The 21,737-nt window shown below is 34.0% G+C and overlaps 1 protein-coding gene across 6 annotated transcripts in view; it reads right to left on the bottom strand.

Moving 5' to 3' along the window:
* Positions 1-16,538, bottom strand: part of POSTN (periostin) — a 35,057-nt gene extending 18,519 nt beyond the window's left edge. For all 6 annotated transcript variants that reach the window (XM_002721081.5, XM_002721083.5, XM_008274491.4 and 3 more), the window contains exons 1-12: positions 16,218-16,538; positions 14,827-14,925; positions 10,802-10,866; positions 9,007-9,164; positions 7,843-8,007; positions 6,476-6,622; positions 5,838-5,979; positions 4,557-4,769; positions 3,838-3,972; positions 2,364-2,512; positions 762-898; positions 117-247 (exon numbers count right to left, since the gene is read on the bottom strand). In XM_002721081.5, coding sequence (XP_002721127.1) covers positions 117-247; positions 762-898; positions 2,364-2,512; positions 3,838-3,972; positions 4,557-4,769; positions 5,838-5,979; positions 6,476-6,622; positions 7,843-8,007; positions 9,007-9,164; positions 10,802-10,866; positions 14,827-14,925; positions 16,218-16,336 — 1,660 coding nt within the window. In that variant the 5' untranslated portion in view covers positions 16,337-16,538. The remainder of the gene's footprint in view (positions 1-116; positions 248-761; positions 899-2,363; positions 2,513-3,837; positions 3,973-4,556; positions 4,770-5,837; positions 5,980-6,475; positions 6,623-7,842; positions 8,008-9,006; positions 9,165-10,801; positions 10,867-14,826; positions 14,926-16,217) is intronic.
* Between the last annotated feature and the right edge of the window lie 5,199 nt (positions 16,539-21,737).

Raw genomic sequence — 21,737 nt, 5'->3', positions numbered from 1 at the left:
GCAGTTCCAAACACCCACAAAAGAAGACATTTTGTAGACACCTGGGCAGGAAAGCTTGAGAAAGGAGTGAAAATCTGAAATGAAGGGGCAAATGTCTAATATTCACTTCAACTCACGAATCAGAATTTCTTTTTCTTCATTAGTCAGTTCCTTAAAGGCATCATTGGTTGGTGCAAATAAGGTCCAATCTCCAGGTTGTGTCAGGAGATCCTTCAAATCTGCAGCTTCCAGAAGGCTGAGGAAGATGCTGAGCAAGAAGGAGTATGTTCATTTTACTGGGTTTGCATTTAGATCTTTCACCCTCAATGCATAACATAGAATAGAACAGAACACAACAGAATAGAATAGAAGTGTGTATTGTGGAAAGATTGCTCATATATTTTTATATGTTTCCAATGTAATCTACTTGCAACAAAGTTTGATCATGGGGAAACAATTTTAATGTATATTACTTACATTTATTATCTATGAAAAAATTAAACAACTGTAACAAAACAGAATCATTTTAATCAATTTTTCATCATTTAAAATAGAAGAAAATTTGCACGAAGCTTAGTCTATTTGACTTTCTTATTAACTCACCAAATCTTATTATAGTGCCCCATTAAGCAAATTAAATAGCACATAAATCAATTCTGAAAATAGTTGTATGGACTAAATTATATTCTCAAAAAACTGAATGTCTTTAGGAATATTAACTGTGAAACAAAAATAAACTGGCAGTTCTCATTCTTTTGTGGAGGTGCAATTAATGAGCTTACCTAAAGCGCTTATCCTGCTTCAATTTTTCATGGAGAGATTTCTCTGCTGGTTTGATGATCTCTCGGAATATGTGAATAGCACCATTTCTTCCTTGCTTGCTTCCTCTCACCATGCATGAATTTTCAATGCAGACACCCTAAGAAAGGAAAGAAAGTCACATAGTGTCCTCTTCCTTGCTGAAAATATTTCATGTGGGTGTAGCTGGGTAATTGGTTCTGGATTGGCTTTTCACAGGTGTCACCTAACTTGAGGCCAGAGTCAACAGCTTCTCTCCACTATTTTCAATATCTTGTACAATCTGACCACTAAATTTTCTATTACTAATTAAGCTACCCTACCCATTAATCAGGTAATTTTGCCAGGAAATTAGAAAACAAATTCATAGAATTCCACTTGTACATTTTTCCATGCATGCTGCCCAGGTTCTAACCATTTTTTATACCTTCATTAGGCCAATGTTAACTACAGTTTCTTGACTGCTCCCTTTTTTGATCTTCAGAAATATTTATTTTATTTTCTGGATTATAAGTCCTTATGATTACATCAAATCATTGATTTATTTATATTTTTGTAATAATATTTGCATATGTATAAACCAAAATACTAAATAATTTAAAGTGACTGCCTTGGAACTGTGAAGCCACTATGGGCAGCGACTGTGTGTTATATTTGCTTCTAGGTAATGCCTGATGTCCTGTGAAACCATTCAGCTGTATCCATGTTTGTTCCCTGTACAAAAACTGAGCAATACTACCAATTGTACTGTAATTTTGAAAAGGAATATTTCTAAAGTTCTTATTTCACTGATAAAAGTACTTTAGAGTCATTTTAGAGTGAGTACATCTCCATGTATCTGTAAAACTTATCATTCAAAGGAATTCATTCATTGAAAGATGATATCATAGCAATATATTATCTTATATACTTGACTTCAATATAAGAAGTACCTGATAAATTATGAAGTACTATACAAAGTACTTACTTTAGATAAGTTTTCACGTTTTGTGGGATTTAAAATAATTAACATTTTAGAACATAAAGCTGTTTATAATGAAAGATAAGAATTATCTAAGTTATTATTACTTAGTACTTTCTGTATTCTTTCCTGAAAGTCAGTCATCCAAGCTAAGTTCCTTGAACTTCCTATGAATATTTCCTATTAAAACCACATTAAGAAAATTATTGAAGGATCAGCTCTTCAGTTGGGTCACCGTCTCTGGTTCAAGTCCCAGCTGCTCCGTTTCCAATCCAGCTCCCTGCTGATAGGCCTGGGAAATTGGCAGAGGATGGCCCAGACATTTGGGCCCCTGCATCCACATGGGAGACCTGGCTCTTGGCTTCAGCCTGGCCCAGCCCTGGTGGTTGTGGCCATTTGGAGAGTGAACCAATAGAAGGAAGATTCTCTCTCTCTCTCTCTCTCTATCTCTATCTCTATCTCTATCTCTATCTCTATCTCTATCTCTTTCCCTCTCTATAATTTGACTTTCAAATAAATAAATACATCTTTTTAAAAATTATTGAAAATATTTGCTGTCACATCATTCTTTGACATGTGCATATTTTTGACAGGGAAATGTGCAGGTTTGATTCCGACCACTTACTGTACGATATACGAAGACTCTGAGCTTTTTGCCTCCAATTGTCTCCAGTATTTGTCCATTGTAAAGCTCATTAAGGCCAACTTTTACTTTCAATATGTGATTCTGTAGAATTAATTTAAGAAGGCGCTGATCCATGCTCAGAGTATCATCTATGAATAAATTCATTAAGAAAGAACTTTATATAGAAAACATTAAAATTTCTTCTAGTAACAGGAAATCATAAAATGGGATAATCTCTGATACTGTGGAAATTATGGATCCTACATTCATATAGCAAAAGTCAACTAAATGTTCAATTCTAGCAACTCAATTCAACAGTTTGAAAATGTAACTTATTGCATCAAATGATTATAGCAGTTCCACATGATTCAGACCTTCTTGATCTCCGTAGGGCTATGGAGTTTTATGGTGGTCATCGGCAAAATCTAAACTCAAATGATGGCCAAGATTTTTTCTGAAAATTAAATATTCAGTAACCACAATTGATTGCTAGTGGTGAATCTTTTTAGATTCATTTTTATTAGTAGATTTCAGTTACACATCCTCTTAAAAGTGAGCTAATGCTAAAATATATGGGCATCATTATTACAAAAAAGAAAAGGAATATTACTAGAAGTTTGAATTTTAATGATTAATAACTGTTTTCCAGGGCTTATATATACATATTTATTTATTCTTTTTAATATCAATATAATTGTTCCTAGTATTGCTAACCCATAATTTATTCAACCATTCTTCTTTTTTAATTTTCATTAATATAAGATCACACTTCATGTATTTCACAGATATGAGTCTAAGAAGATAACCATACTTACCTCCCTCCCACTCTCCCTCAATCCCCTTCTTTCTTCCTTTCTTTTGTTTCTTTAATTTTTGTAAAAATATAATTTCAGTCATAATTTAGTACTTGGAAAAATATAAAAAGTGTGATAGTTTTTCAATTGTTTAATTTTCCTATCAACTTAAATATTTCTTTTTGAAATCACTTTTCTGGAAAAGGTGGTAGGTTGACTCAATCAAATGAATAGCAATTTTTAGATGAAATACTATATACTGTTTCACATTATGATATAAAATATACATTTTTAAATTTATTTATAATCTGACATGCATAAAGCCCAATTTCTGAGATTCAAACTACACATAATTATTCCTAAATATGATTGTATTGGTGTCAAAAAATAAGATTTATTTTTGTTAACTATGTATGCTGGAAACATTATTAGACTCCTGGAATAACTGAATATTCCTCATCACAAACTCTCATTACATGTAGACTACTATCCATTAAAAGGAAATGCTTGCAATAAAGAACATTTTAGTAGAGACAATGTGGTATAATACTTTGTATGTGTAGCTAGTCTAAAAATTAATCAACACCCTGTAAAAATTGCATTAGGGTTTATTGCAAATGACAATGATGAAGAGAAAAGTTGTGTGGGGCAGTGTGGGAACAACAGTGTCCTGTACATACCAGAAAATGCATTATTCACAGGTGCCAGCAAAGTGTATTCTCCATCTGGCTTCAAAGAAGATGCCAGACCTAATTGGGCCACAAGGTCTGTGAAAGTGGTTTGCTGTTTTCCACCCAGTTCAATCACTTGTTTGGCTATAAAACAAATCATTACCATATCAACAATGTCATCATTGTTATCATCATGAAACTAGTAAATCAGTTCTTGCCTGGTTTTTAAACTTGTAAGCTATTCACTGTAGCTTCCATGTAAAGAAACACACACCCTTCCTTAGTAAGGGGGTTCAAGTTTACACTCTGAGGCACTGATAAGCACAATGAATTTCAGAGTGAAAATATATTTCTATTTTCCTACTGTAGTCTTATTTAATTCTCTGTTACTCACTTTTTATCTCTCTCTCCCCCTTGTGAGTGCCATACCTCTTCATTTGGTGAAAGCTGACTATATGGTTTCATCCTTCCTTTTGTTTCCCCTAAAAACTCTGGCACTCTGAGACTTTATAAATATTAGATATTAGAGAACTTGGAAAGCCCAACTTCCCTTCATGGAGTGTCCTTGGATACACACGGTTTACACTTAGCTAGCTCTCTACTCATTTTGTGTCTGTGCTTCACGTGCCCTTTTTTATACTCATATGTATTTTTCATGGGCGTACTCCAGAAGACACCATAATTGGTCAAAAATATCAAGTAAAACAATAAATGAAGCTATTGCTCACCAGAGTCAGGAATTAGGACCTCATCAATCAAGTGGATCACACCGTTGTTTGTCACAATGTCTTTTTTGTTGACCATTTTGACTCCGTTTATTGTTATGCTGTCACCTTCACAGCCTATCTCAATTGTGTTTCCTTCCATGGTTTCAAAGACGGCTCCTCCCATAATAGCCTCAGAACACTGGAGAGTATTTAGAATGTGATATTTCATGAGAGCTGGAAGAGAAACAGAGTGAGCTTTCAGAGCAAGGGAAATAACAGTTGACCCTTAAAAGATGATGTGTTTTGTTGTGGAACTAAGTCTTCCTAAGAAATATTTATATACAAGTATGTGTGTAAGTCCTAAAAATTGACCAACAAATCTTAAAATCTTAACCATTTGCATTCTATGAATGTTTCTTCCATCAAGTATACAGTAGTTTCACATAGGAAGTAAGAAGAAAAGATCAGTTTTGGAAATGATTTTTGCAGCACTAGATAGATAATGCAGTAAATAAAGTTCCAGTTATATTAACAAAGTAATTTCTAACGTGGAAACAAGAAAAACTTGTCCATTCAGACAGCCTATGAAATTATTTCTTAGTTCCAAAAGCCTAAGTAATATCCTCAATTAGCTACTCATAGTGACACATCTTTACTTAATCTGTGTGAAGCTGGTGGAGGCTGAGAGTAAGAGAGATAATACTCTCAATATCCTAGAAAGCAGCCAAAATGAAAATGATTCCTTGAAAAACACATGGAGGGATTGGTATCTTCTCTAGGTTATCTCCATAGCTATATCCTCAAAACTCTGAAATTATGTATTAAATATATATTTTGGGACAGGCTGAGTACATGAAATGTAGTCTACTTGGGTACAGAATGAGAGCCTTGAAAGAAACAAAATTCTGTGTATAAATAAGTAGTGGCTCAAGAAAACTGCAGTTGCCTCAATTGTATATCTTAGTGTACATTTAGAATTAAAATGACTGCGTAATATATATATATATATACAATATTAAAATTTCTAATGCAATATCTTAAATACTTAAAATCCTGATTAATGTTTGCCACTTATTTCTTTGTTAATAGCACAAAAGCATGTGATCATTAGGATATTTCATTATTTAAGAATTTTGCTCTGCCTACGCTTTTTAATAACATTTCATAGTATAACTCAGAATGCAAGTTTTCTTTGCCCTTGTCTATCAAAGTTGTTATTATTGGCAAGAGGTAGTCTCTTTTTCTTCTCCTTTGCATCCTGGAATTCTGAGAGACCTCCCAGAGATGAAAATTTATTCCTACCTTCAGAAGCCACTTTGTCCCCCATGATCCTCTCTAGTACACCACGTGGGAGTTTCTCAAAAGCTTCGTTGGTGGGAGCAAAGAGTGTGAAGTGTCCATCTCTTCCAAGGGTCTCCAGGATGTCAGACGTGATGGCAGCTGCCTGAAATGCAAATGAGATTTTCAGAGGCTTGCATATTGCAAACTGAAAACAAAATCACAAAATAGCCTAGGCTGATATGGGAGAGTTGATTAGTTCACTATACAAGTTACTCTTATTAGATCTCTAAAATACTGCATTTTTGGCACAACCTATTTCCAACTTTCTTCAAACTGTGTTTGCAATACTGAGACTTCTTTCCAATGTTTGGGTGACTGTGGCAACAGCCATCTATACCTATACTGAGATGGGCATGTTCCAAACATATTGAATAAATTACATTCACATAACTAAGCACTCTTTATGTACCACTCCCAATCAATATTATCATTTCAAATGAGGAGATGACATTTCCTGTACTAGAGGAGAATAGTTTTATTTCTGGAAATGTATTTATTGCATTTCTGCCATATTTGTTAATGGCATTGTATTGTTCTTAGATTTCAACAGGGAAAGAGGAGGATTTCAATGATACAAGATGGTCTGCTCTTGTGCTTACTCTAAAAGATGAAAGGTCATCTTCTGCTTCAATGAAGTCTTGAATTGAAGTTCCAATTTGTGTGAGGACGCGGTCAATGACATGTACAACTCCATTTGTTGCAATCTGATTCCCATGGATAACTCGAGCACAGTTAACGGTGACAACCTATAATTATTTGGGAAAATAAAGTGCTGAAATCAGAGCTATCCATTGGCCACTAAAACTAAAACTGTGACATCATTTCCAGTCTTTATTTATTGTAATAACTATAAGATGAAAGACTCCACGTTCTGAATGTAAATGTTTGGATGAAGACTTATATATAGCTATATTTACCAAAGAAACTATAAGACAGAAATAAATGAGTTCAGAATCTATGTCCAATTACACTTAACATCAGGAAGTATAAAGCAAAGGTATATCCTTCATTGGAATTATTGCTTCTAGTCTTTTTTTTTTCTTTTATACAGTCATATGCTATTTCTAATGTTGGTCAATGAATTGAATGAAGGAGTTTAATTGGTCTTAAAATAAGTTCTGAGAGAGAAAAACATATAATTATTGAATAAATATAATCTGCCCTATTAAAATGACTTCCTAAGTATTGTGTTACCACAGGTCTTTTTGTCCCTAGGAATTTTACTGTTGAAAGAATCCTAGGGGTTGATGCTATGGCACGGTGGGTTAAAATCCCAGCCTGAAGTGCCAGCATCCCTTATGGGCACCTGTTTGAGTCCCGGCTGCTCCATTTCTGATACAGATCTCTGCTATGACTTGGGAAAGCAACAGAAGATGGCCTAAGTCCTTGGCCCCTGCACCCATGTAGCAGACAGGAAAGAAGCTCTTGGTTCCTGACTTCGGATCAGCTCAGTTCCAGCCATTGTGGCCATTTGAGGAGTGACACAGTGGATAGAAGACCTCTCTCTCTATCTCTACCTCTCTCTGTAATTCTTTCAAAAAAATAAAAATAAAATAAAATAATCCTATGATGTTGTTGGCATTTTTCCACAAAGACTTATCCGAATATACAAGAACATCAAAAGAATAGAAGGAATAATAATAATAATAATAATAACTACTCATTCTCTTACCATTCTTTTTTGTTATATAAAAAAATTACTTAAAACACACCAATTACTAAAATTTCCTTTTTAGAACACCAAATACATTGTCAATGAATTGCCAATGTAATTTATCCTTTACTAAATTATTTGGTAAAAAAAACAGTAACTAGAGTGGAAATTTACATGCTCTTCATTTGGGTAATGGTAATTGTACTTATGTTATACTCAATAACATTTTATTATTACCATGAACATTACATTAAAAGTTCAGACAAAAAAGAAATATTATTCAGAAACCTAATTTTTATGAATGAAACTTACGCCATTGGGATAATGGTTAATGAAAAGCCCCAGATTGTTATACATTGAAGGAATAACCATGCCATTCTTTAAGTCCTTGGTCAACATTCTCTTATTAACCATGTGGCTGTGTAAAGCATTCAATAATTCAACATTTACATTGCTCTCCAGACCTCTGCGGATATCCTAGTAAAAAATGAAATGATACACGTTTATTTTATTTACTGAAGTCTTATTACCATCACATTTCTACTTTTTCATTACTTTCTTATTACAGTTTCATATAGTCATAAAGTTGTGACAAATAACATGAAATTATATTATTCAAATTGATTAAGGAGTTTTATAAGTTCAGATACTCCTTGGACATTTCCAGAGACAAAATAATCGTTTAAATGGAAATGTTGTTGAAGAGACAATATTGATGTAAATCATGGACAAAGGCTTTTGGAATCAAAAGATACTTTAAGTGCTATAAATGGGAATCAAAATCGATGAGTTTTTTACAGCACAAATTTAAATGAGGGTATTATGTTTTTATTCACAAACTCAAGAATTCAACCATCCTGTAACTTCTATATCAACATGTTATATCAGGCTTTAGTGATGGCACAGGAAATACAATGATAAGTAAGATAAAGTTTTAACCTATATGATTTGTATGCAATAGGTAGAAGTGAATATAGTAGGATCTAGGACAGAAAGAGGAAAAATTGTCTTCACAGCTCAAATGAGAAAGACTATTCTTAAAATGGTTTAGAGACAGACTTGGAAGGATAGATAAATTTGAATTGGTAAAGATGTGATATTTACTCTTCAATCAATTCTTGGTTTATTATTTTTTCAATTTTTCCCTTTTTATTACTTTTTAAAATTTATTAATATATAATATTATTCTTTCTTTCCTTCTTTTTTCTTTTAATTTTTTGCTAGAACATACTTTGAATTTACTTTATAATGGTTTTGTTTATTTTTTAAATTAGCTATAAGTTTTCTGGGATATTATTGCACTTATAAATAAATATATTAAAATGCTTACCTTCCTTCACAACTCATCTTTTTATGTAATCTCACATATGTACAATAGAAAATGCAAAATGTGTATGAGTTATCCAAGTTTGTAAGTCAACTGGCATGAAATAACAATAATAAGAAAATAAATATTTAACAAAAGGCATGAATTACAGAATCCAAGTTGTCCCAAGCCTCATTACTGGGGGCGAAGTAGGTGAATGATCCCTTTCCTTCAATCTCTTCCCTCAGTTTTGAGACATCAGAATAACGCTGTGTTGTAGTGGCTCCCACAATGCCCAGTGTTCCATAAACATGGTCGATAGGCATAACTGAAATAGTCAAAAAATAAATAGGTGTTTTAAATAACATTTTAGTAAATAATTTAACCATCATTTAAAGTTTTCACAACCTTGATGATTTTAGCAATAAAATATCATGAGTCATCAATTTTATATGACGGTTGTTTTTTGAGTACCAAATAATAAAATACTATCAAACAAAGTACTATCAAAAACTGTTTTGTTGTATATCTTTTGTGGTGAAGGAAAACCAATTTTAAACTACCATCCTACTTTAACATTTAAACTGATTTGATTCCCATTTTGCTATGTCACCAATAGCTCAGTTACAATGATCAAAAGATATCTCTCATTATTTCACTTAAAAAATGCTTTTCAATTTTCATTGTCAATGGAAAAAGTAATAATTTCTTTCATGTTGGCTTCAGGTTCCGAAGTAGTATACTATTGTTATTGTTACTGTTATTCCGAAGTAGTAAACTATTGTAAAATGAATATAACATATCTGCTTTTATTAATCATAATTTCGGTAAGGATATAGATCAAAATCTCTAACACTCCAGAATATTTCTTCTTTATGTTGGGAGATTCTTGTATAATGTCAGATTTCAAGGATTTATCCAGTATTATGAAGTAAATTTATTTTTCCAACCCTATTTGATTTAAAAATAGTATAATTTGGATAATATAGTAGAGACATGATTGCTAACTTTGTGAACACCTCAAGATGAGGTGACATGAATTAACAAATTTAATTATAAATTCAGCTTTTTAAAAAGAACTAAGATGTGGAAATTCAGGCAAAATGGACAAGGTAAATTTAATAAGGTATGATTTAATTCTTATGTCCTAATTGAAAAAACAAATCTTAGAGAATTGTCATGATCTTATTTATGTATAAAAGCAATAATTGTAATCAATCTTAATTGCTAACAGATCCAAGATGAAGTAATCATTTGAAATGGTCACCAATGGCATCGATTAAAGTGCATGGTCTCCCTAAATGCTCAGACACAAGTGGATTGTACATACCACGCTGAGATCACACTCAGGGAAAATGATAGTAAGATTACAGACTTTCTATGGCTGGGTGGCCATGATAATGAGGGCATCAGAGTCTATGTCACATTAGAGAAGTGAGATTAAATCAGAGAAGACAAGATTCTGTTGGGGAAGAGGGAGTAGCTGGAGGAAGTGGGTGGTGATTGGCATTACGAATCTGAATGTCTGTCATCTCAAGGAAGAACTAGATGGACTCTCATTCTGTATTTGTTCATAGCTATAGGAAACACAACTTTAATGTATGATTTAGAGCTGTTCAATTAGGGATGATGCCTTGAAAACTAGCTGAGTGTCCTGTTTCTAAACAAACTTACGGAGAGGATTTTTGTTCTTGAAGGGAGATTGAATTACTTATTATTAAGCTTATTTTGTTTTGTTTAGCATCCTGAGCATGCAAAGACTGTTCTAATATTTATCACTGTGTTACATGTATAATTAACACAAAAATATGGGGGCATATCTCAGATTTATGGTGGTGCTAAGAACACTCACACACACACACAGACACTTTCACACACACAATTGGTTTCTCCGAAGGCTATGTCAACTCTTTTCTTCACAGAAAACAAGTTTGTCATTTGACTTATAATAGTTGGATGCTTTACCTGCTGGGCAGCCTTTCATTCCTTCCATTCGCATGTAACCAGGACAACATTCATACAACACAGTCCTGAATATTGGAAGAAAATCAATATTAAAATGGAGCACTACAAGGATAGATTCTGAGATACACCTGACAAAGCATATCACTTGTTTGCATAATTTAGTGAGAGTCTTGAAATGAGGATTTCTCCCTCTGGTACCAAGATATTTGTATGTTTGATTTCCTCTACAGTCTTATTGACCATGGAAAAGTTCTAGACTCTTGATCCAGAAAAATGGAATTTGAGTCCCAGTTTCACTACTTGGTAAACATGTGATTTGAACAAGTAATTTAGTAAATTTGAGATCAAGTCTCCCCAATTATTTCATATGGATATGGAGCTATAATACCTACTCAAAGAGTAATTGTGAATCTCAAATAAAACAATGCTTTTAAAACCATTTTGTCAACTACAAAGTGCTATAAATGTTAAATAGTATAAGGTTCTCAGAAAAAGAAAGTACATTAATCCATTTAGTCAAAAAATGCTATCTCATCACTGAAATACGTAATACAATTTTAGAATTAAATTTTTAGCAATTTTATTAATTTATTCATATGAATTGTAACTTTTTATTGTTTCACTTTTTAATTTATTAATATCAACAAGAGATTTCACGTATTTCAAAGATATGAGTCTAAGAATATAATGATACTTTTGTCCCTCACCCCTTCCTCTTACCTTCTTCCCTTCCATGTTTTTTTTAAATATTTTGTGACAATGTACTTTCTTTTTTTTAAGTGAAAGATGCTTTTATTTTACAAATAAAATTGAAATTTTGACTTCTGTATTCCTAATAACATATATTGGAAAATCATATTTTTTCTTATTGCAACAGATTACAATGAATAAAATTCTACATTAAAATGAAAGAAAAATTTTGATATGCTATGAGAGTTTATGCTGGTTAAATTAAAAAAGAATCTTTTCCTGAGATGTTATCCTTAAAACCATTTGAGACACTATGTGTGATTTTTGTTTGGAGGAAAACAGTAAGATAATTTACCTTATTCATGCATAACTGGCTTATTAGACACATATACTCTGCTTTACAACAATTTCAACTGCGACATTGTACTTTCAATTGACCTTATAAACCCAGGCTTAATGCTCCTCTAAATAAAGAGTTTTGCCAGTAAAAAGTAGAAAGACCACCCTTCTGCAGGAGTATAGACAAGGGCTTTAAACAATAATTGAATCACAAGATGTCAGACACACATCAGCTGATGACTGGATAAAGAAAATGAATGCGCACACACACAATGGAATACTACTCAGCTGTAAAACAAAATGAAACCCTGTCACTTGGATGCAACAAAAGCCAAACCCAAAAAAGATAAACGTCATGTGTTGTCTGATTTGAGGTAGCTAATATATACAATATAATAAGTACAACAACAAACAATCTATATGAGTGCAATGCAACATTTAGAATATTCTATATATTTTAATTGTAAAGTTTGAAACAACAGTTTACGTAAGTATTCAAGAAAACACTACCTTGTTCAAAGTTAACAGTGTGTTGAGTTTAAAGGTAGTATTATGAAGGCAAAAAGTTAGAAAATTTAAGTATTCAAGAAAACACTACCTTGTTCAAAGTTAACAGTGTGTTGAGTTTAAAGGTAGTATTATGAAGGCAAAAAGTTAGAAAATTTTAAAAATATGACATTTAAAACACCTTTCCTTATTAGTTATATTTTGAGAGAAAATAATAATCACAAATTATCTATAGCACATGCTTATATAATCCATGAATCAGGCTTCATATAGAGAATTTAGGCACCATGTTAGAAAATTTCAACACAGTTAACTGTAATTTCAACTGATAGTTGAATAATGTAGTTATCTGAGTAGAGGCTTTAACAATTTTCATTTTATCTGGAAAACATTTATGATTAATAAAACTCAGTGTTTCCACATGGTCTATAGGACAAAGCAAGAGTAAGGAAAAGTCATTACGATGCACAGCTGTGAATGTGGGAAATGTATCATTATTTACTGAATAGTATCTAAAGTTTCATGGAATGTCAACTGAAAATGCCACTGACATTTTCTAAGGAGATATTGCAAACTAATATTTTACTAGACCAATGAACTTTCACTGTGGAGAAATATTAAACCTAGGAAACTTCATTTTTTTCACTAGGCCTGCCCAATTTACTTCTCCCAAATTCCCCAAGCAACCGCTCAACAGAAAGACAAACATTTCTGTCGACTAATACATAAAATCTTAAAGATGGCAGAAGCAAAAGGTGGCAGACCACACATGTTTGTGTCAATATTATTGATTTTATATGTATTATTTGTAACTATCATTTATACTTATTTCAGTGTACAGACGTAAATGTGTTTGTAAAAATGAAGCTACTTGGGAAAATAAACTATTATACTTAAACAAAGGGGACACTGTTAGGTTTCTGGTAAAAAGCCAGAAGGCAAATCAGATATTTCTTTTTAATGTAAAGCAAGAAAAGAATCCTGGCATATGCTCCATATAAGCCTCACTGTCTGTAAAATATTTAGATGACTAATGTAAGATTGTTGTATACTTCCTAACCCTCTAGGAAGGATGTAATAAAGAGATTCCATAGTTTCACAGAGCATGTCCTTTCTTCTGTACTTAGTGTGCATTCCAAATAAGCCTTGTAGTATCCAAAAGCATGAAGAACAAAGTTAGGAGAACCCAGAGCCTCAGAGTTCCCAGCTGGGGCCTGGCTTGCAGTATACTGGAGACATTGCACACACCGACTTGCACTATAAATATGTGAATGACTCACACATCTAGCAAATATCTGAAAACCAATAGGAATGAGGTCTAGGGAAAACAAGGCCCTCAAGCTGAAACTCCGTTAAGTCAATGAACAAGGAACCACAGCAAATTTCTGTGGTGTCCTAGACTGGGGAGACATTGTCCATTTAAGGTCGTATGCCTAGTAGACATGATGCTTGCTTGGAAATAAAGATAACATTATGCCATTCAAATGGGTACTCAGTTACTACTGTGGTGCAGTAGGCTAAGCCTTCACCTGCAGCGCTAGCATCGCATCCGGGCGCTAGTTTCTGTTCCGGCTGCTCCTCTTCCGATCCAGTTCTCAGCTACGGCCTGGGAAAGCAGAAGACGGCCCAAGTGTTTCAGCCCCTGAAGCCACGTGGGAGACCTGGAAGAAGCTCCTGGCTCCTGGCTTTGGATCAGCCTAGCTCTGGCCATTGTGGCCAATTGGAGAGTGAATCAGATGATGTAAGACCTCTCTCTCTGTCTCTCCTTCTTTCTGTCTGTAACTCTACCTCTCAAATAAATAAATAAAATATTTTTAAAAAATTAGGAAGAAATGAGAAGTGACATACATAACTAAGGTTAGGAGTCATGTCCTTTGGACTACTGAAGTCTTAAAAGATGTAATGGGCTTCTGTGATCACCTTTGCAGGCCCCTGGGATGTACAGCCTGAGCTTGGAATCAGTGGATTAAATGAAGAGCTGAAACTCATGTTTCTTCCAACTGTAAGCTCTGATGAAAATTCTGAGTTGAATTGGAGTACTTGAAAGAATTTCTAAATGATTTGAAAGAACATTAATTTTTGCTTCAAAAACCCTTATATTTCAGGTCAATTTGTTCTTTTGGCTCACTATTTCCCCCTAAGATGAGGAAACTGAGGAACAGAGGTTAACTGACGTGCCTGGAATAAAAGAGAACAAAGCCAGGAGTAGAAATGACAGTCACTTTCTTCACTGATTCTCTCCCAAGTCACATTGTCCTGTGATCTGCTTTCTTTTACTTTACAACAACATGTAGATTCAGGGAGAAATCTGAGTTTCACTCATGAAAGTACAGATGCAGGAAGAATTCCTTTATTCACATACTTGATTTTTTTCTTTAAAATAACTCACAATTTTACAAAGTATTTTCAAGAAGAATACTTTCACCATAAGACACATGCATCATGATGTCATATTTGGAACTGGCTTATTGTGAAAAAGATATACTCACGTTTTCTTCCCACATATGGCACCTTGGTACCAGTTCTTGCAAGAGCTGAAGTATTTCTTTTTGGTGCCTAGGATCTGTTGAAGGGCACAGACGTTTGGGCTGGAGGATGGAGGGAAGAAAAAATTGTTAATGTCCTAATTATTTTGCTTTTTTATGATTAGAGGTCAGATGATTTTTAAAATAAAATCTTAAGACAAGGATCTGACATTCTAAGATGTGAGTCAAGTCTTCCTCAAATCTAACTCTTGATCCAATCCTACTGAATCCCTGTAGAGTTAAAAATTTGTGAGACATAGAGAATATCATACTTCCCTAAAAGCAGTGCACAAATGTTGCAAAAATTAACCTACCTATTTGAAATATTAAGACAGATTTAAATTTACCATAATTTCACTTTTTTATTTCTTGCTACTTTTAATAGTGCATAATACTTTGAACCTTGTCAAACCAAATATGTGCTCATTTTGGGAACAGGTTGGCTTTAATTTCCTCTGAAACAATGAGAAATTAGAGAACAGGAGACAAGCTTTCCTATGTACAAAGACATTAATTTTCTAAGTGATTATGGAAGTAAATGAGAGCTAAAATTAACCTTTAAGCAATATGGTTGCACAAAAGAAAATGTATTTCTTTGAATGGAGGTGCGTGACAGGTCAAAATATATTCTGTCACAATTTAAGACGTTTTTCTTTCTTAAAGAGACAGAAGTTTTATTTTCATAGTGACTCAAGGTAGCTTTGGAGCATCATAAGAATCCCCCTGGGTTTAGGTAAGGGCATAGGAAGAAATGCCAAGGTCCAGTTCAGAAAAGAAGTAGAAATGGTTGGTTAAGTTAGTAAATTATGTCTGATAATTATTTAAATTGCTAAGGTGTCAATGCATTTATCCTATGAAATACATTTTTTGCGAATTTTACACAAATCAAATTTGAAAGTTACTTAAATGCTTCAAAGAATTCAGAGAACTAGTTATATAACAAGCACTTAATTTTAATACATAATTTAAATTAAATTTGCTCTAACAACATGTGAGATAGCAAAGCTATTTACATATGTTTACATAGCCACTAACAACAGATTCCTTAATTTGGAAAACCCCATTGCCAGGCCACTGGAAGGAAATAATGACACAAATAAACTGAATCAGAAATGCATGCCCTGTTAAATCTTGTTACTTAAAATAAATTATATTTTATAGACAACATGATAACAATTGTTAAACTGCCTATCTAAATCATATACAATTCCTTTTGCATTTTTCTTGTCATTTTACAACAAGTAGAAAAAAAAACCTACAAACACTGAGTTATATGTAAGGAACATTTTATATACTTGCACATATAATGAGATAAAGGGAGGAAAAAAGTTCATAAAACCAAACCACTGACTTACCCCTGATCCCGGCCCCTGATACGGCTATGAGCCAAGACCTTGTCATAATAACCATTGGAGTTTGCAGGGTTAACAACAAGCAGCAGGAGGACAGCAAATATGGGTAAAAAAGGAATCATCTTTTGTCTCTCCGTTGCAGTTAGTCCCCGAAGAGAACTGGCAGTGGTGTTTGGAGAGCTCAGAGCTTATATGCATGTCAGTTGTGGGCGGGAACTCTGCATCAACCTGGGAACAGAACTCTCTCCAAGAAACATCAGCAACTTGAGGTCCTCAGCTCAACTCCGTAAGGGTTAGTTACCATCACTGAATACAGTGAGCTTCTTCTCATTATAAAGAAGATACTTATTTATATTCACAGGGAAACTGATTTATTGCATGTTTCTATTTCGATTTTATTCTTTTGTACTTCAGAGATTTGTTTTATGGAAATAATTTTGTTTGAATTTTATAGACTGTTCTGTAATCTACTTTAAAAGTACATGCTCTTGTGCTCACTGAGATCATTATCTGACTTTACCACATCTTGTCACAAGTAGCCCACATCAGAAATGAAAGGTGATTAATTGTCACCAGAACACAAAGGCATTTGGTTCATCCTGAGAGGATAATAATGACTGTTGGTTAAAAATAAATTCTAGATAGATTCAAGACTTGTGTGAGATGGGAAGTAAGAATATGGAAGAATCCACAACTTCTTTGCAGTTCTACTAAAATGGGGAAATACCTCCCATTTCCTTTTTCTTTAAGAATATCAATCAGTAGAAGTAACAGCAATCTACTTCTGGCAAGTCACTCTAACATTTGAAACAAAACGGAAGGCAATAACCATTTGTGCTTTATTGTTTTTGGACTACATATTGCACAGCTTATTGGGCATCTCTAGGCAGCACATGGACTGATACGCACAAATAAAAGCAGTCCCTATTGAACACAAGTATTACTAATTAAAAGTAGTGAGATTATTAAATACATATTTTAAAGTGGTATCATTACCAGCATTCTTCTTATTACTTTATTTACAGTAACTCAACTCTCTCAATGTTATACTATGTAATTCCTAGCAAAAAGACAATACATTCTTACAATGCCACACAGAATATGACTAATGTTCGAACATTTTGGATAAAGGAAAACTGAGGGTCAGAAATCAACAATAAGGTGAAATTATAACTGCATTCTGTTTCTTTAAATATCAAGTTATAAACCATCCTACTGTGAAAATGCAATTTCTATATGTTTTGTTGCAAAGCGCTCCCCGACAATGGAACATCAGTGTTTGTTTCACACTGGCAATTTAGAGAAACTCACTTGTGCTCTGCATATTGTCAGATTGGAAGCGCTTTTAAGAGAGGGCTGGATTGGACCAGAAAGAATTCCAAGTATCAGAAGTATTATGTGTAAGCTTCCTCTGAGATTTTGCCTTCTGGTGTCAAGATAATTTTGCAACTTCTGCTAGTTTTATTAAGAAAGCACACAATGAAATAACAAATAATGAAATATGATGTAAATACCTCTTTTCAATTTGAAAATCTTGGGCTAAAATACAAAAAATGAACTGTCAATTCAAAAGGAGAGCTGAATAGAAGATACCATCAAAACTAAATTATATTCCTTGCATAGTCTCTTGTGGTACAAAGAATATTAACCTACCATTTATATTTCTCTGACTGAAACTATCCCAACACTATCTGTATGGTACTGGTTTGGTTTATATAATAGTTTCTTATCTCTGTTACATTGTACAAACGGTAGGTGGTCAGTAGGTGCTTATTGAGTAGAAGACAGGGTTGTTTATGAAAGGATTCTATTTAATATCAGTAAATTAGCATTTTATAACATTCTTTACCACATAGCTATAAAAAAGTCTTTAATTCTAGACTTGTGATGCACTATAAATATATTATTTACCTTTTAAAACATAATAGTTGAATTTGGAATTGCAGAAGAATAAATAAAAATCACAATATGTACCTTCAATAGCATTACTATGAATAATCATTTTAATCATCAGTGGAATGCTCACTGCTATTCATGGAAACTTCTAATTTTCATACAGTTGCAACTATTGACAAGATTTTTCATGATGAAGCTGAGATTTCCTCAAATCCAGTGGGGTTTTAGAGGAGGGGAGGGAAGGAGGTATAGAGAGAAAGAGATTCAGACTTAGATAGCAGGTATCAAGAAGAAAAACAAACTTAAGAACTATTCACAGTGATAACAGACTGACTTGAGTATAGGCAAAGGCATAAAAAAATTCCTGCTATATTACCTACTTTGTTATGAAGCCCACAATCAGTTGAAAATATTTTTTTAAAGGGCACATTTGAACTAGTTACCCCTTATTGCCAGATTTATTCATTGGAATAAGTGCCTTCTATTCATAATGAGTGTTTTATTTTTTTAGAAAACTTTTACTTACTAAATGTAAATTTCAAAAATACAACTTTTGGGTTATATCAGTTTTTCTCCCCGTAACCACCCTCCCGCCCGAAAACCATCCCATCTCCCACTCCCTCTCCCATCCCATTCCTCATTAAGATTCATTTTCAATTATCTTTAAATACAGAAGATCAACTTAGTATACACTAAGTAAAGATTTCAACAGTTTGCACCCATACATAAACACAAAGTATAGAGTACTGTTTGAGTACTAGTTTTATCGTTAATTCACATAGTACAACACATTAAGGACAGAGATCCTACATGGGGAGTAAGTGCACAGTGACTCCTGTTGTTGATTTAACAATTGACACTCTTATTTATGACGTCAGTAATCACCTGAGGCTCCTGTCATGAGCTGCCAAGGTAATGGAAGCCTCCTGAGTTCGCCGACTCCGATCTTATTTAGACAAAGCCATAGTCAAAGTGGAAGTTCTCTCCCCCCTTCAGAGAAAGGTACCTCTTTTTTTGATGGCCTGTTCTTTCCACTAGGATCTCACTCACAGGGATCTTTCATTTAGGTCATTTTTTGCCACCGTGTCTTGGCTTTCCATGCCATACTGAGTGGTTTAAATGGACAAATAATTGCATAAACTATGTAATGAAGATAGATGATTGTTTCCTGCTGACAGGGAATATAGTTTACTTTTGTAAAAAGCATGAGCCATGCTCATCCAATAAAAAAAGAGGTTCTTAAATCTTTCTTTGGGAGTTTCACATAATAAGAATCTTAAATTTATCCATCATGAGAATTATTTAGAACATGTATAAATCCCATGGAAGTCAACAACTATTAGCACTTAACAAATATTTGCAATTAGGATTAGCAATGATTTCAAGGAGGATCTTGAAAATGGGGGCCAGATTGTGCATACAAACTACCTGAGAAGTTGGAGATGGCAGAACATCCCAAGAGAAGGTTGAATATGAAAAGACTATAGTGGTGTAACTTAAAAACCCCACGCCAGCCTACAAATAGGATAGTATATATATGCTGAATAGTGAGAGAAAGCCCAAGCAACTACATTAGCTTTGATCCTGATTTCATTAAGCCTAATAGTTGATCCCCAATCCTTAACTGACACTTTGCCGGTAGGGTGAGGGAAGGACATAATTTCAGAGAATAGGAAGAAAAGAGTCCAAATTATAGATAAAACATTGGAAAATCTTGTCAATGATACAATTCTTCCCTTTAAGAGTATTCATCAAGGAAGAAATTCATTTGCTTTCTCTCTCTCCCTCTCTTTTTAATACAGGACTCTCATTCATCTATTCCTTGAAAAGTTCCTGACCTTGAGTTGGCCAGGAAGTCTTACTACCAGCTGGGAGGAAGAGTGAAGTTACAAAAAGATAAGTCTGACTTCCAAGGTTACAAAATCTGACCCGGAAATATAAGTCATTAATGAAAAGAAATGGTTTATTATGCTACTGAATGAAAATGATGTGTCTGCAAGACAGAGACATTTGTTTCTAGCTCTCAGGATGCTAATTTACTAGCAGTGTGAAATATAGTAGATCTTTGTGATAAGCCTGTGACCTCTGGAACCTATGAAGTCATTACAATGTCTTGCTTAATGTCGCCAGCAAGTGACACTGTCACCAATCTTAAACTTGTACTGTACTGCCTGGGACTGGACAAGAGCTATGGATTAAACAAATTTGAATACTCAAACTATATGCAGTTATTTTAAAACCAAAATTTCTTTGATTTTGAATGATTCAGAATGATTATTTGCATCAAATTATGTATAAGTCCCACTTTTTAACATATTGTCAATGAAATTTAAGTTAGTGAAATAATGTTCAGAGAGAAGTTTAACTGCACCTTCCAAAGTAGACATTAAATGACGTTTCTTTAATGTTAATTCCCTTAGAAGAAAGACAAGAAGTTTTCTGAGATAAATGTGGATAGTATACCATCTTCCCTAATAAATTTACACTCAAGCTATAAAAGCCTATCCAGTGACAGATCTTTTTTTACTCTCATATTAACCAATCGATGTAACTATTTGACTCTATTGAGCTGGGTACTTTTTGCAATTTTAAAACTGAGTGTGTATTAAACATTATTTTGTATTAGCAGTATTTACTTGTATTTCTCTGGAGACATCTAGTGGAGAAAGTATAGTATACAAGGTTTACAGAAGCACAGATATCTTCACATTTCGATTAAAATAATAATCAATGGGAAATTCATTCAAAACAGTAAATATTTTACACACATTTCAATGTAAATGAAAATAAATACTATCTCACAAAAAGTATCTTATGTTTGATTAATACTGGTTACAATGATGTCAAATCTGAAATGAAGTTTAAAAATTCTGGTCACATGCGTGTGACTAACAAATGAGTGGCTTCACTTTTTATCTGAGCTTTTTTTCTGCACTGACACAGGATAGCAACACGTGAATGAGGAATTATGATTGAATTTATTGGATTTTTAAACTTCAAATATATGATTGGAAATAGTCACTTCTCCACTCAGATTTCATTCATTGGTTCCTTCTCGCATTATACACTGGTTTTCACCTTTGGCACTTCTGATAGTACTGACGTTATGCCTTTCATCTTCTCTTTCATTTGGATACAGAAAACATTGTTTCAGAGACAATTAAAATCCTCATTATCATCCATCTCCTGCCCATAAATAACTTCTAATATTTCTTCTGATCAATGAAAGGGATGGGCAATAGCTGCAATTACATGAGCTCTCTAGCAGGCCATCTCTTACAGTACTCAAATTTCAATGTCCCATCTTGCACATTTCATCTTTTAAAAGAACAGCACAGGGCCGGCGCCGCAGCTCACTAGGCTAATCCTCCGCCTTGCGGCGCCGGCACACCGGGTTCTAGTCCCGGTTGGGGCACCGGATTCTGTCCCGGTTGCCCCTCTTCCAGGCCAGCTCTCTGCTGTGGCCAGGGAGTGCAGTGGAGGATGGCCCAAGTGCTTGGACCCTGCACCCCATGGGAGACCAGGAGAAGTACCTGGCTCCTGCCATCTGATCAGCGCAGTGCGCCGGCCGCGGCGGCCATTGGAGGGTGAACCAACGGCAAAGGAAGACCTTTCTCTCTCACTGTC

Source organism: Oryctolagus cuniculus, chromosome 9 (assembly GCF_964237555.1).
Source record: "Oryctolagus cuniculus chromosome 9, mOryCun1.1, whole genome shotgun sequence".
NCBI classification, from domain to species: domain Eukaryota; kingdom Metazoa; phylum Chordata; class Mammalia; order Lagomorpha; family Leporidae; genus Oryctolagus; species Oryctolagus cuniculus.
This window is presented reverse-complemented; position numbering and strand designations above follow the sequence as displayed.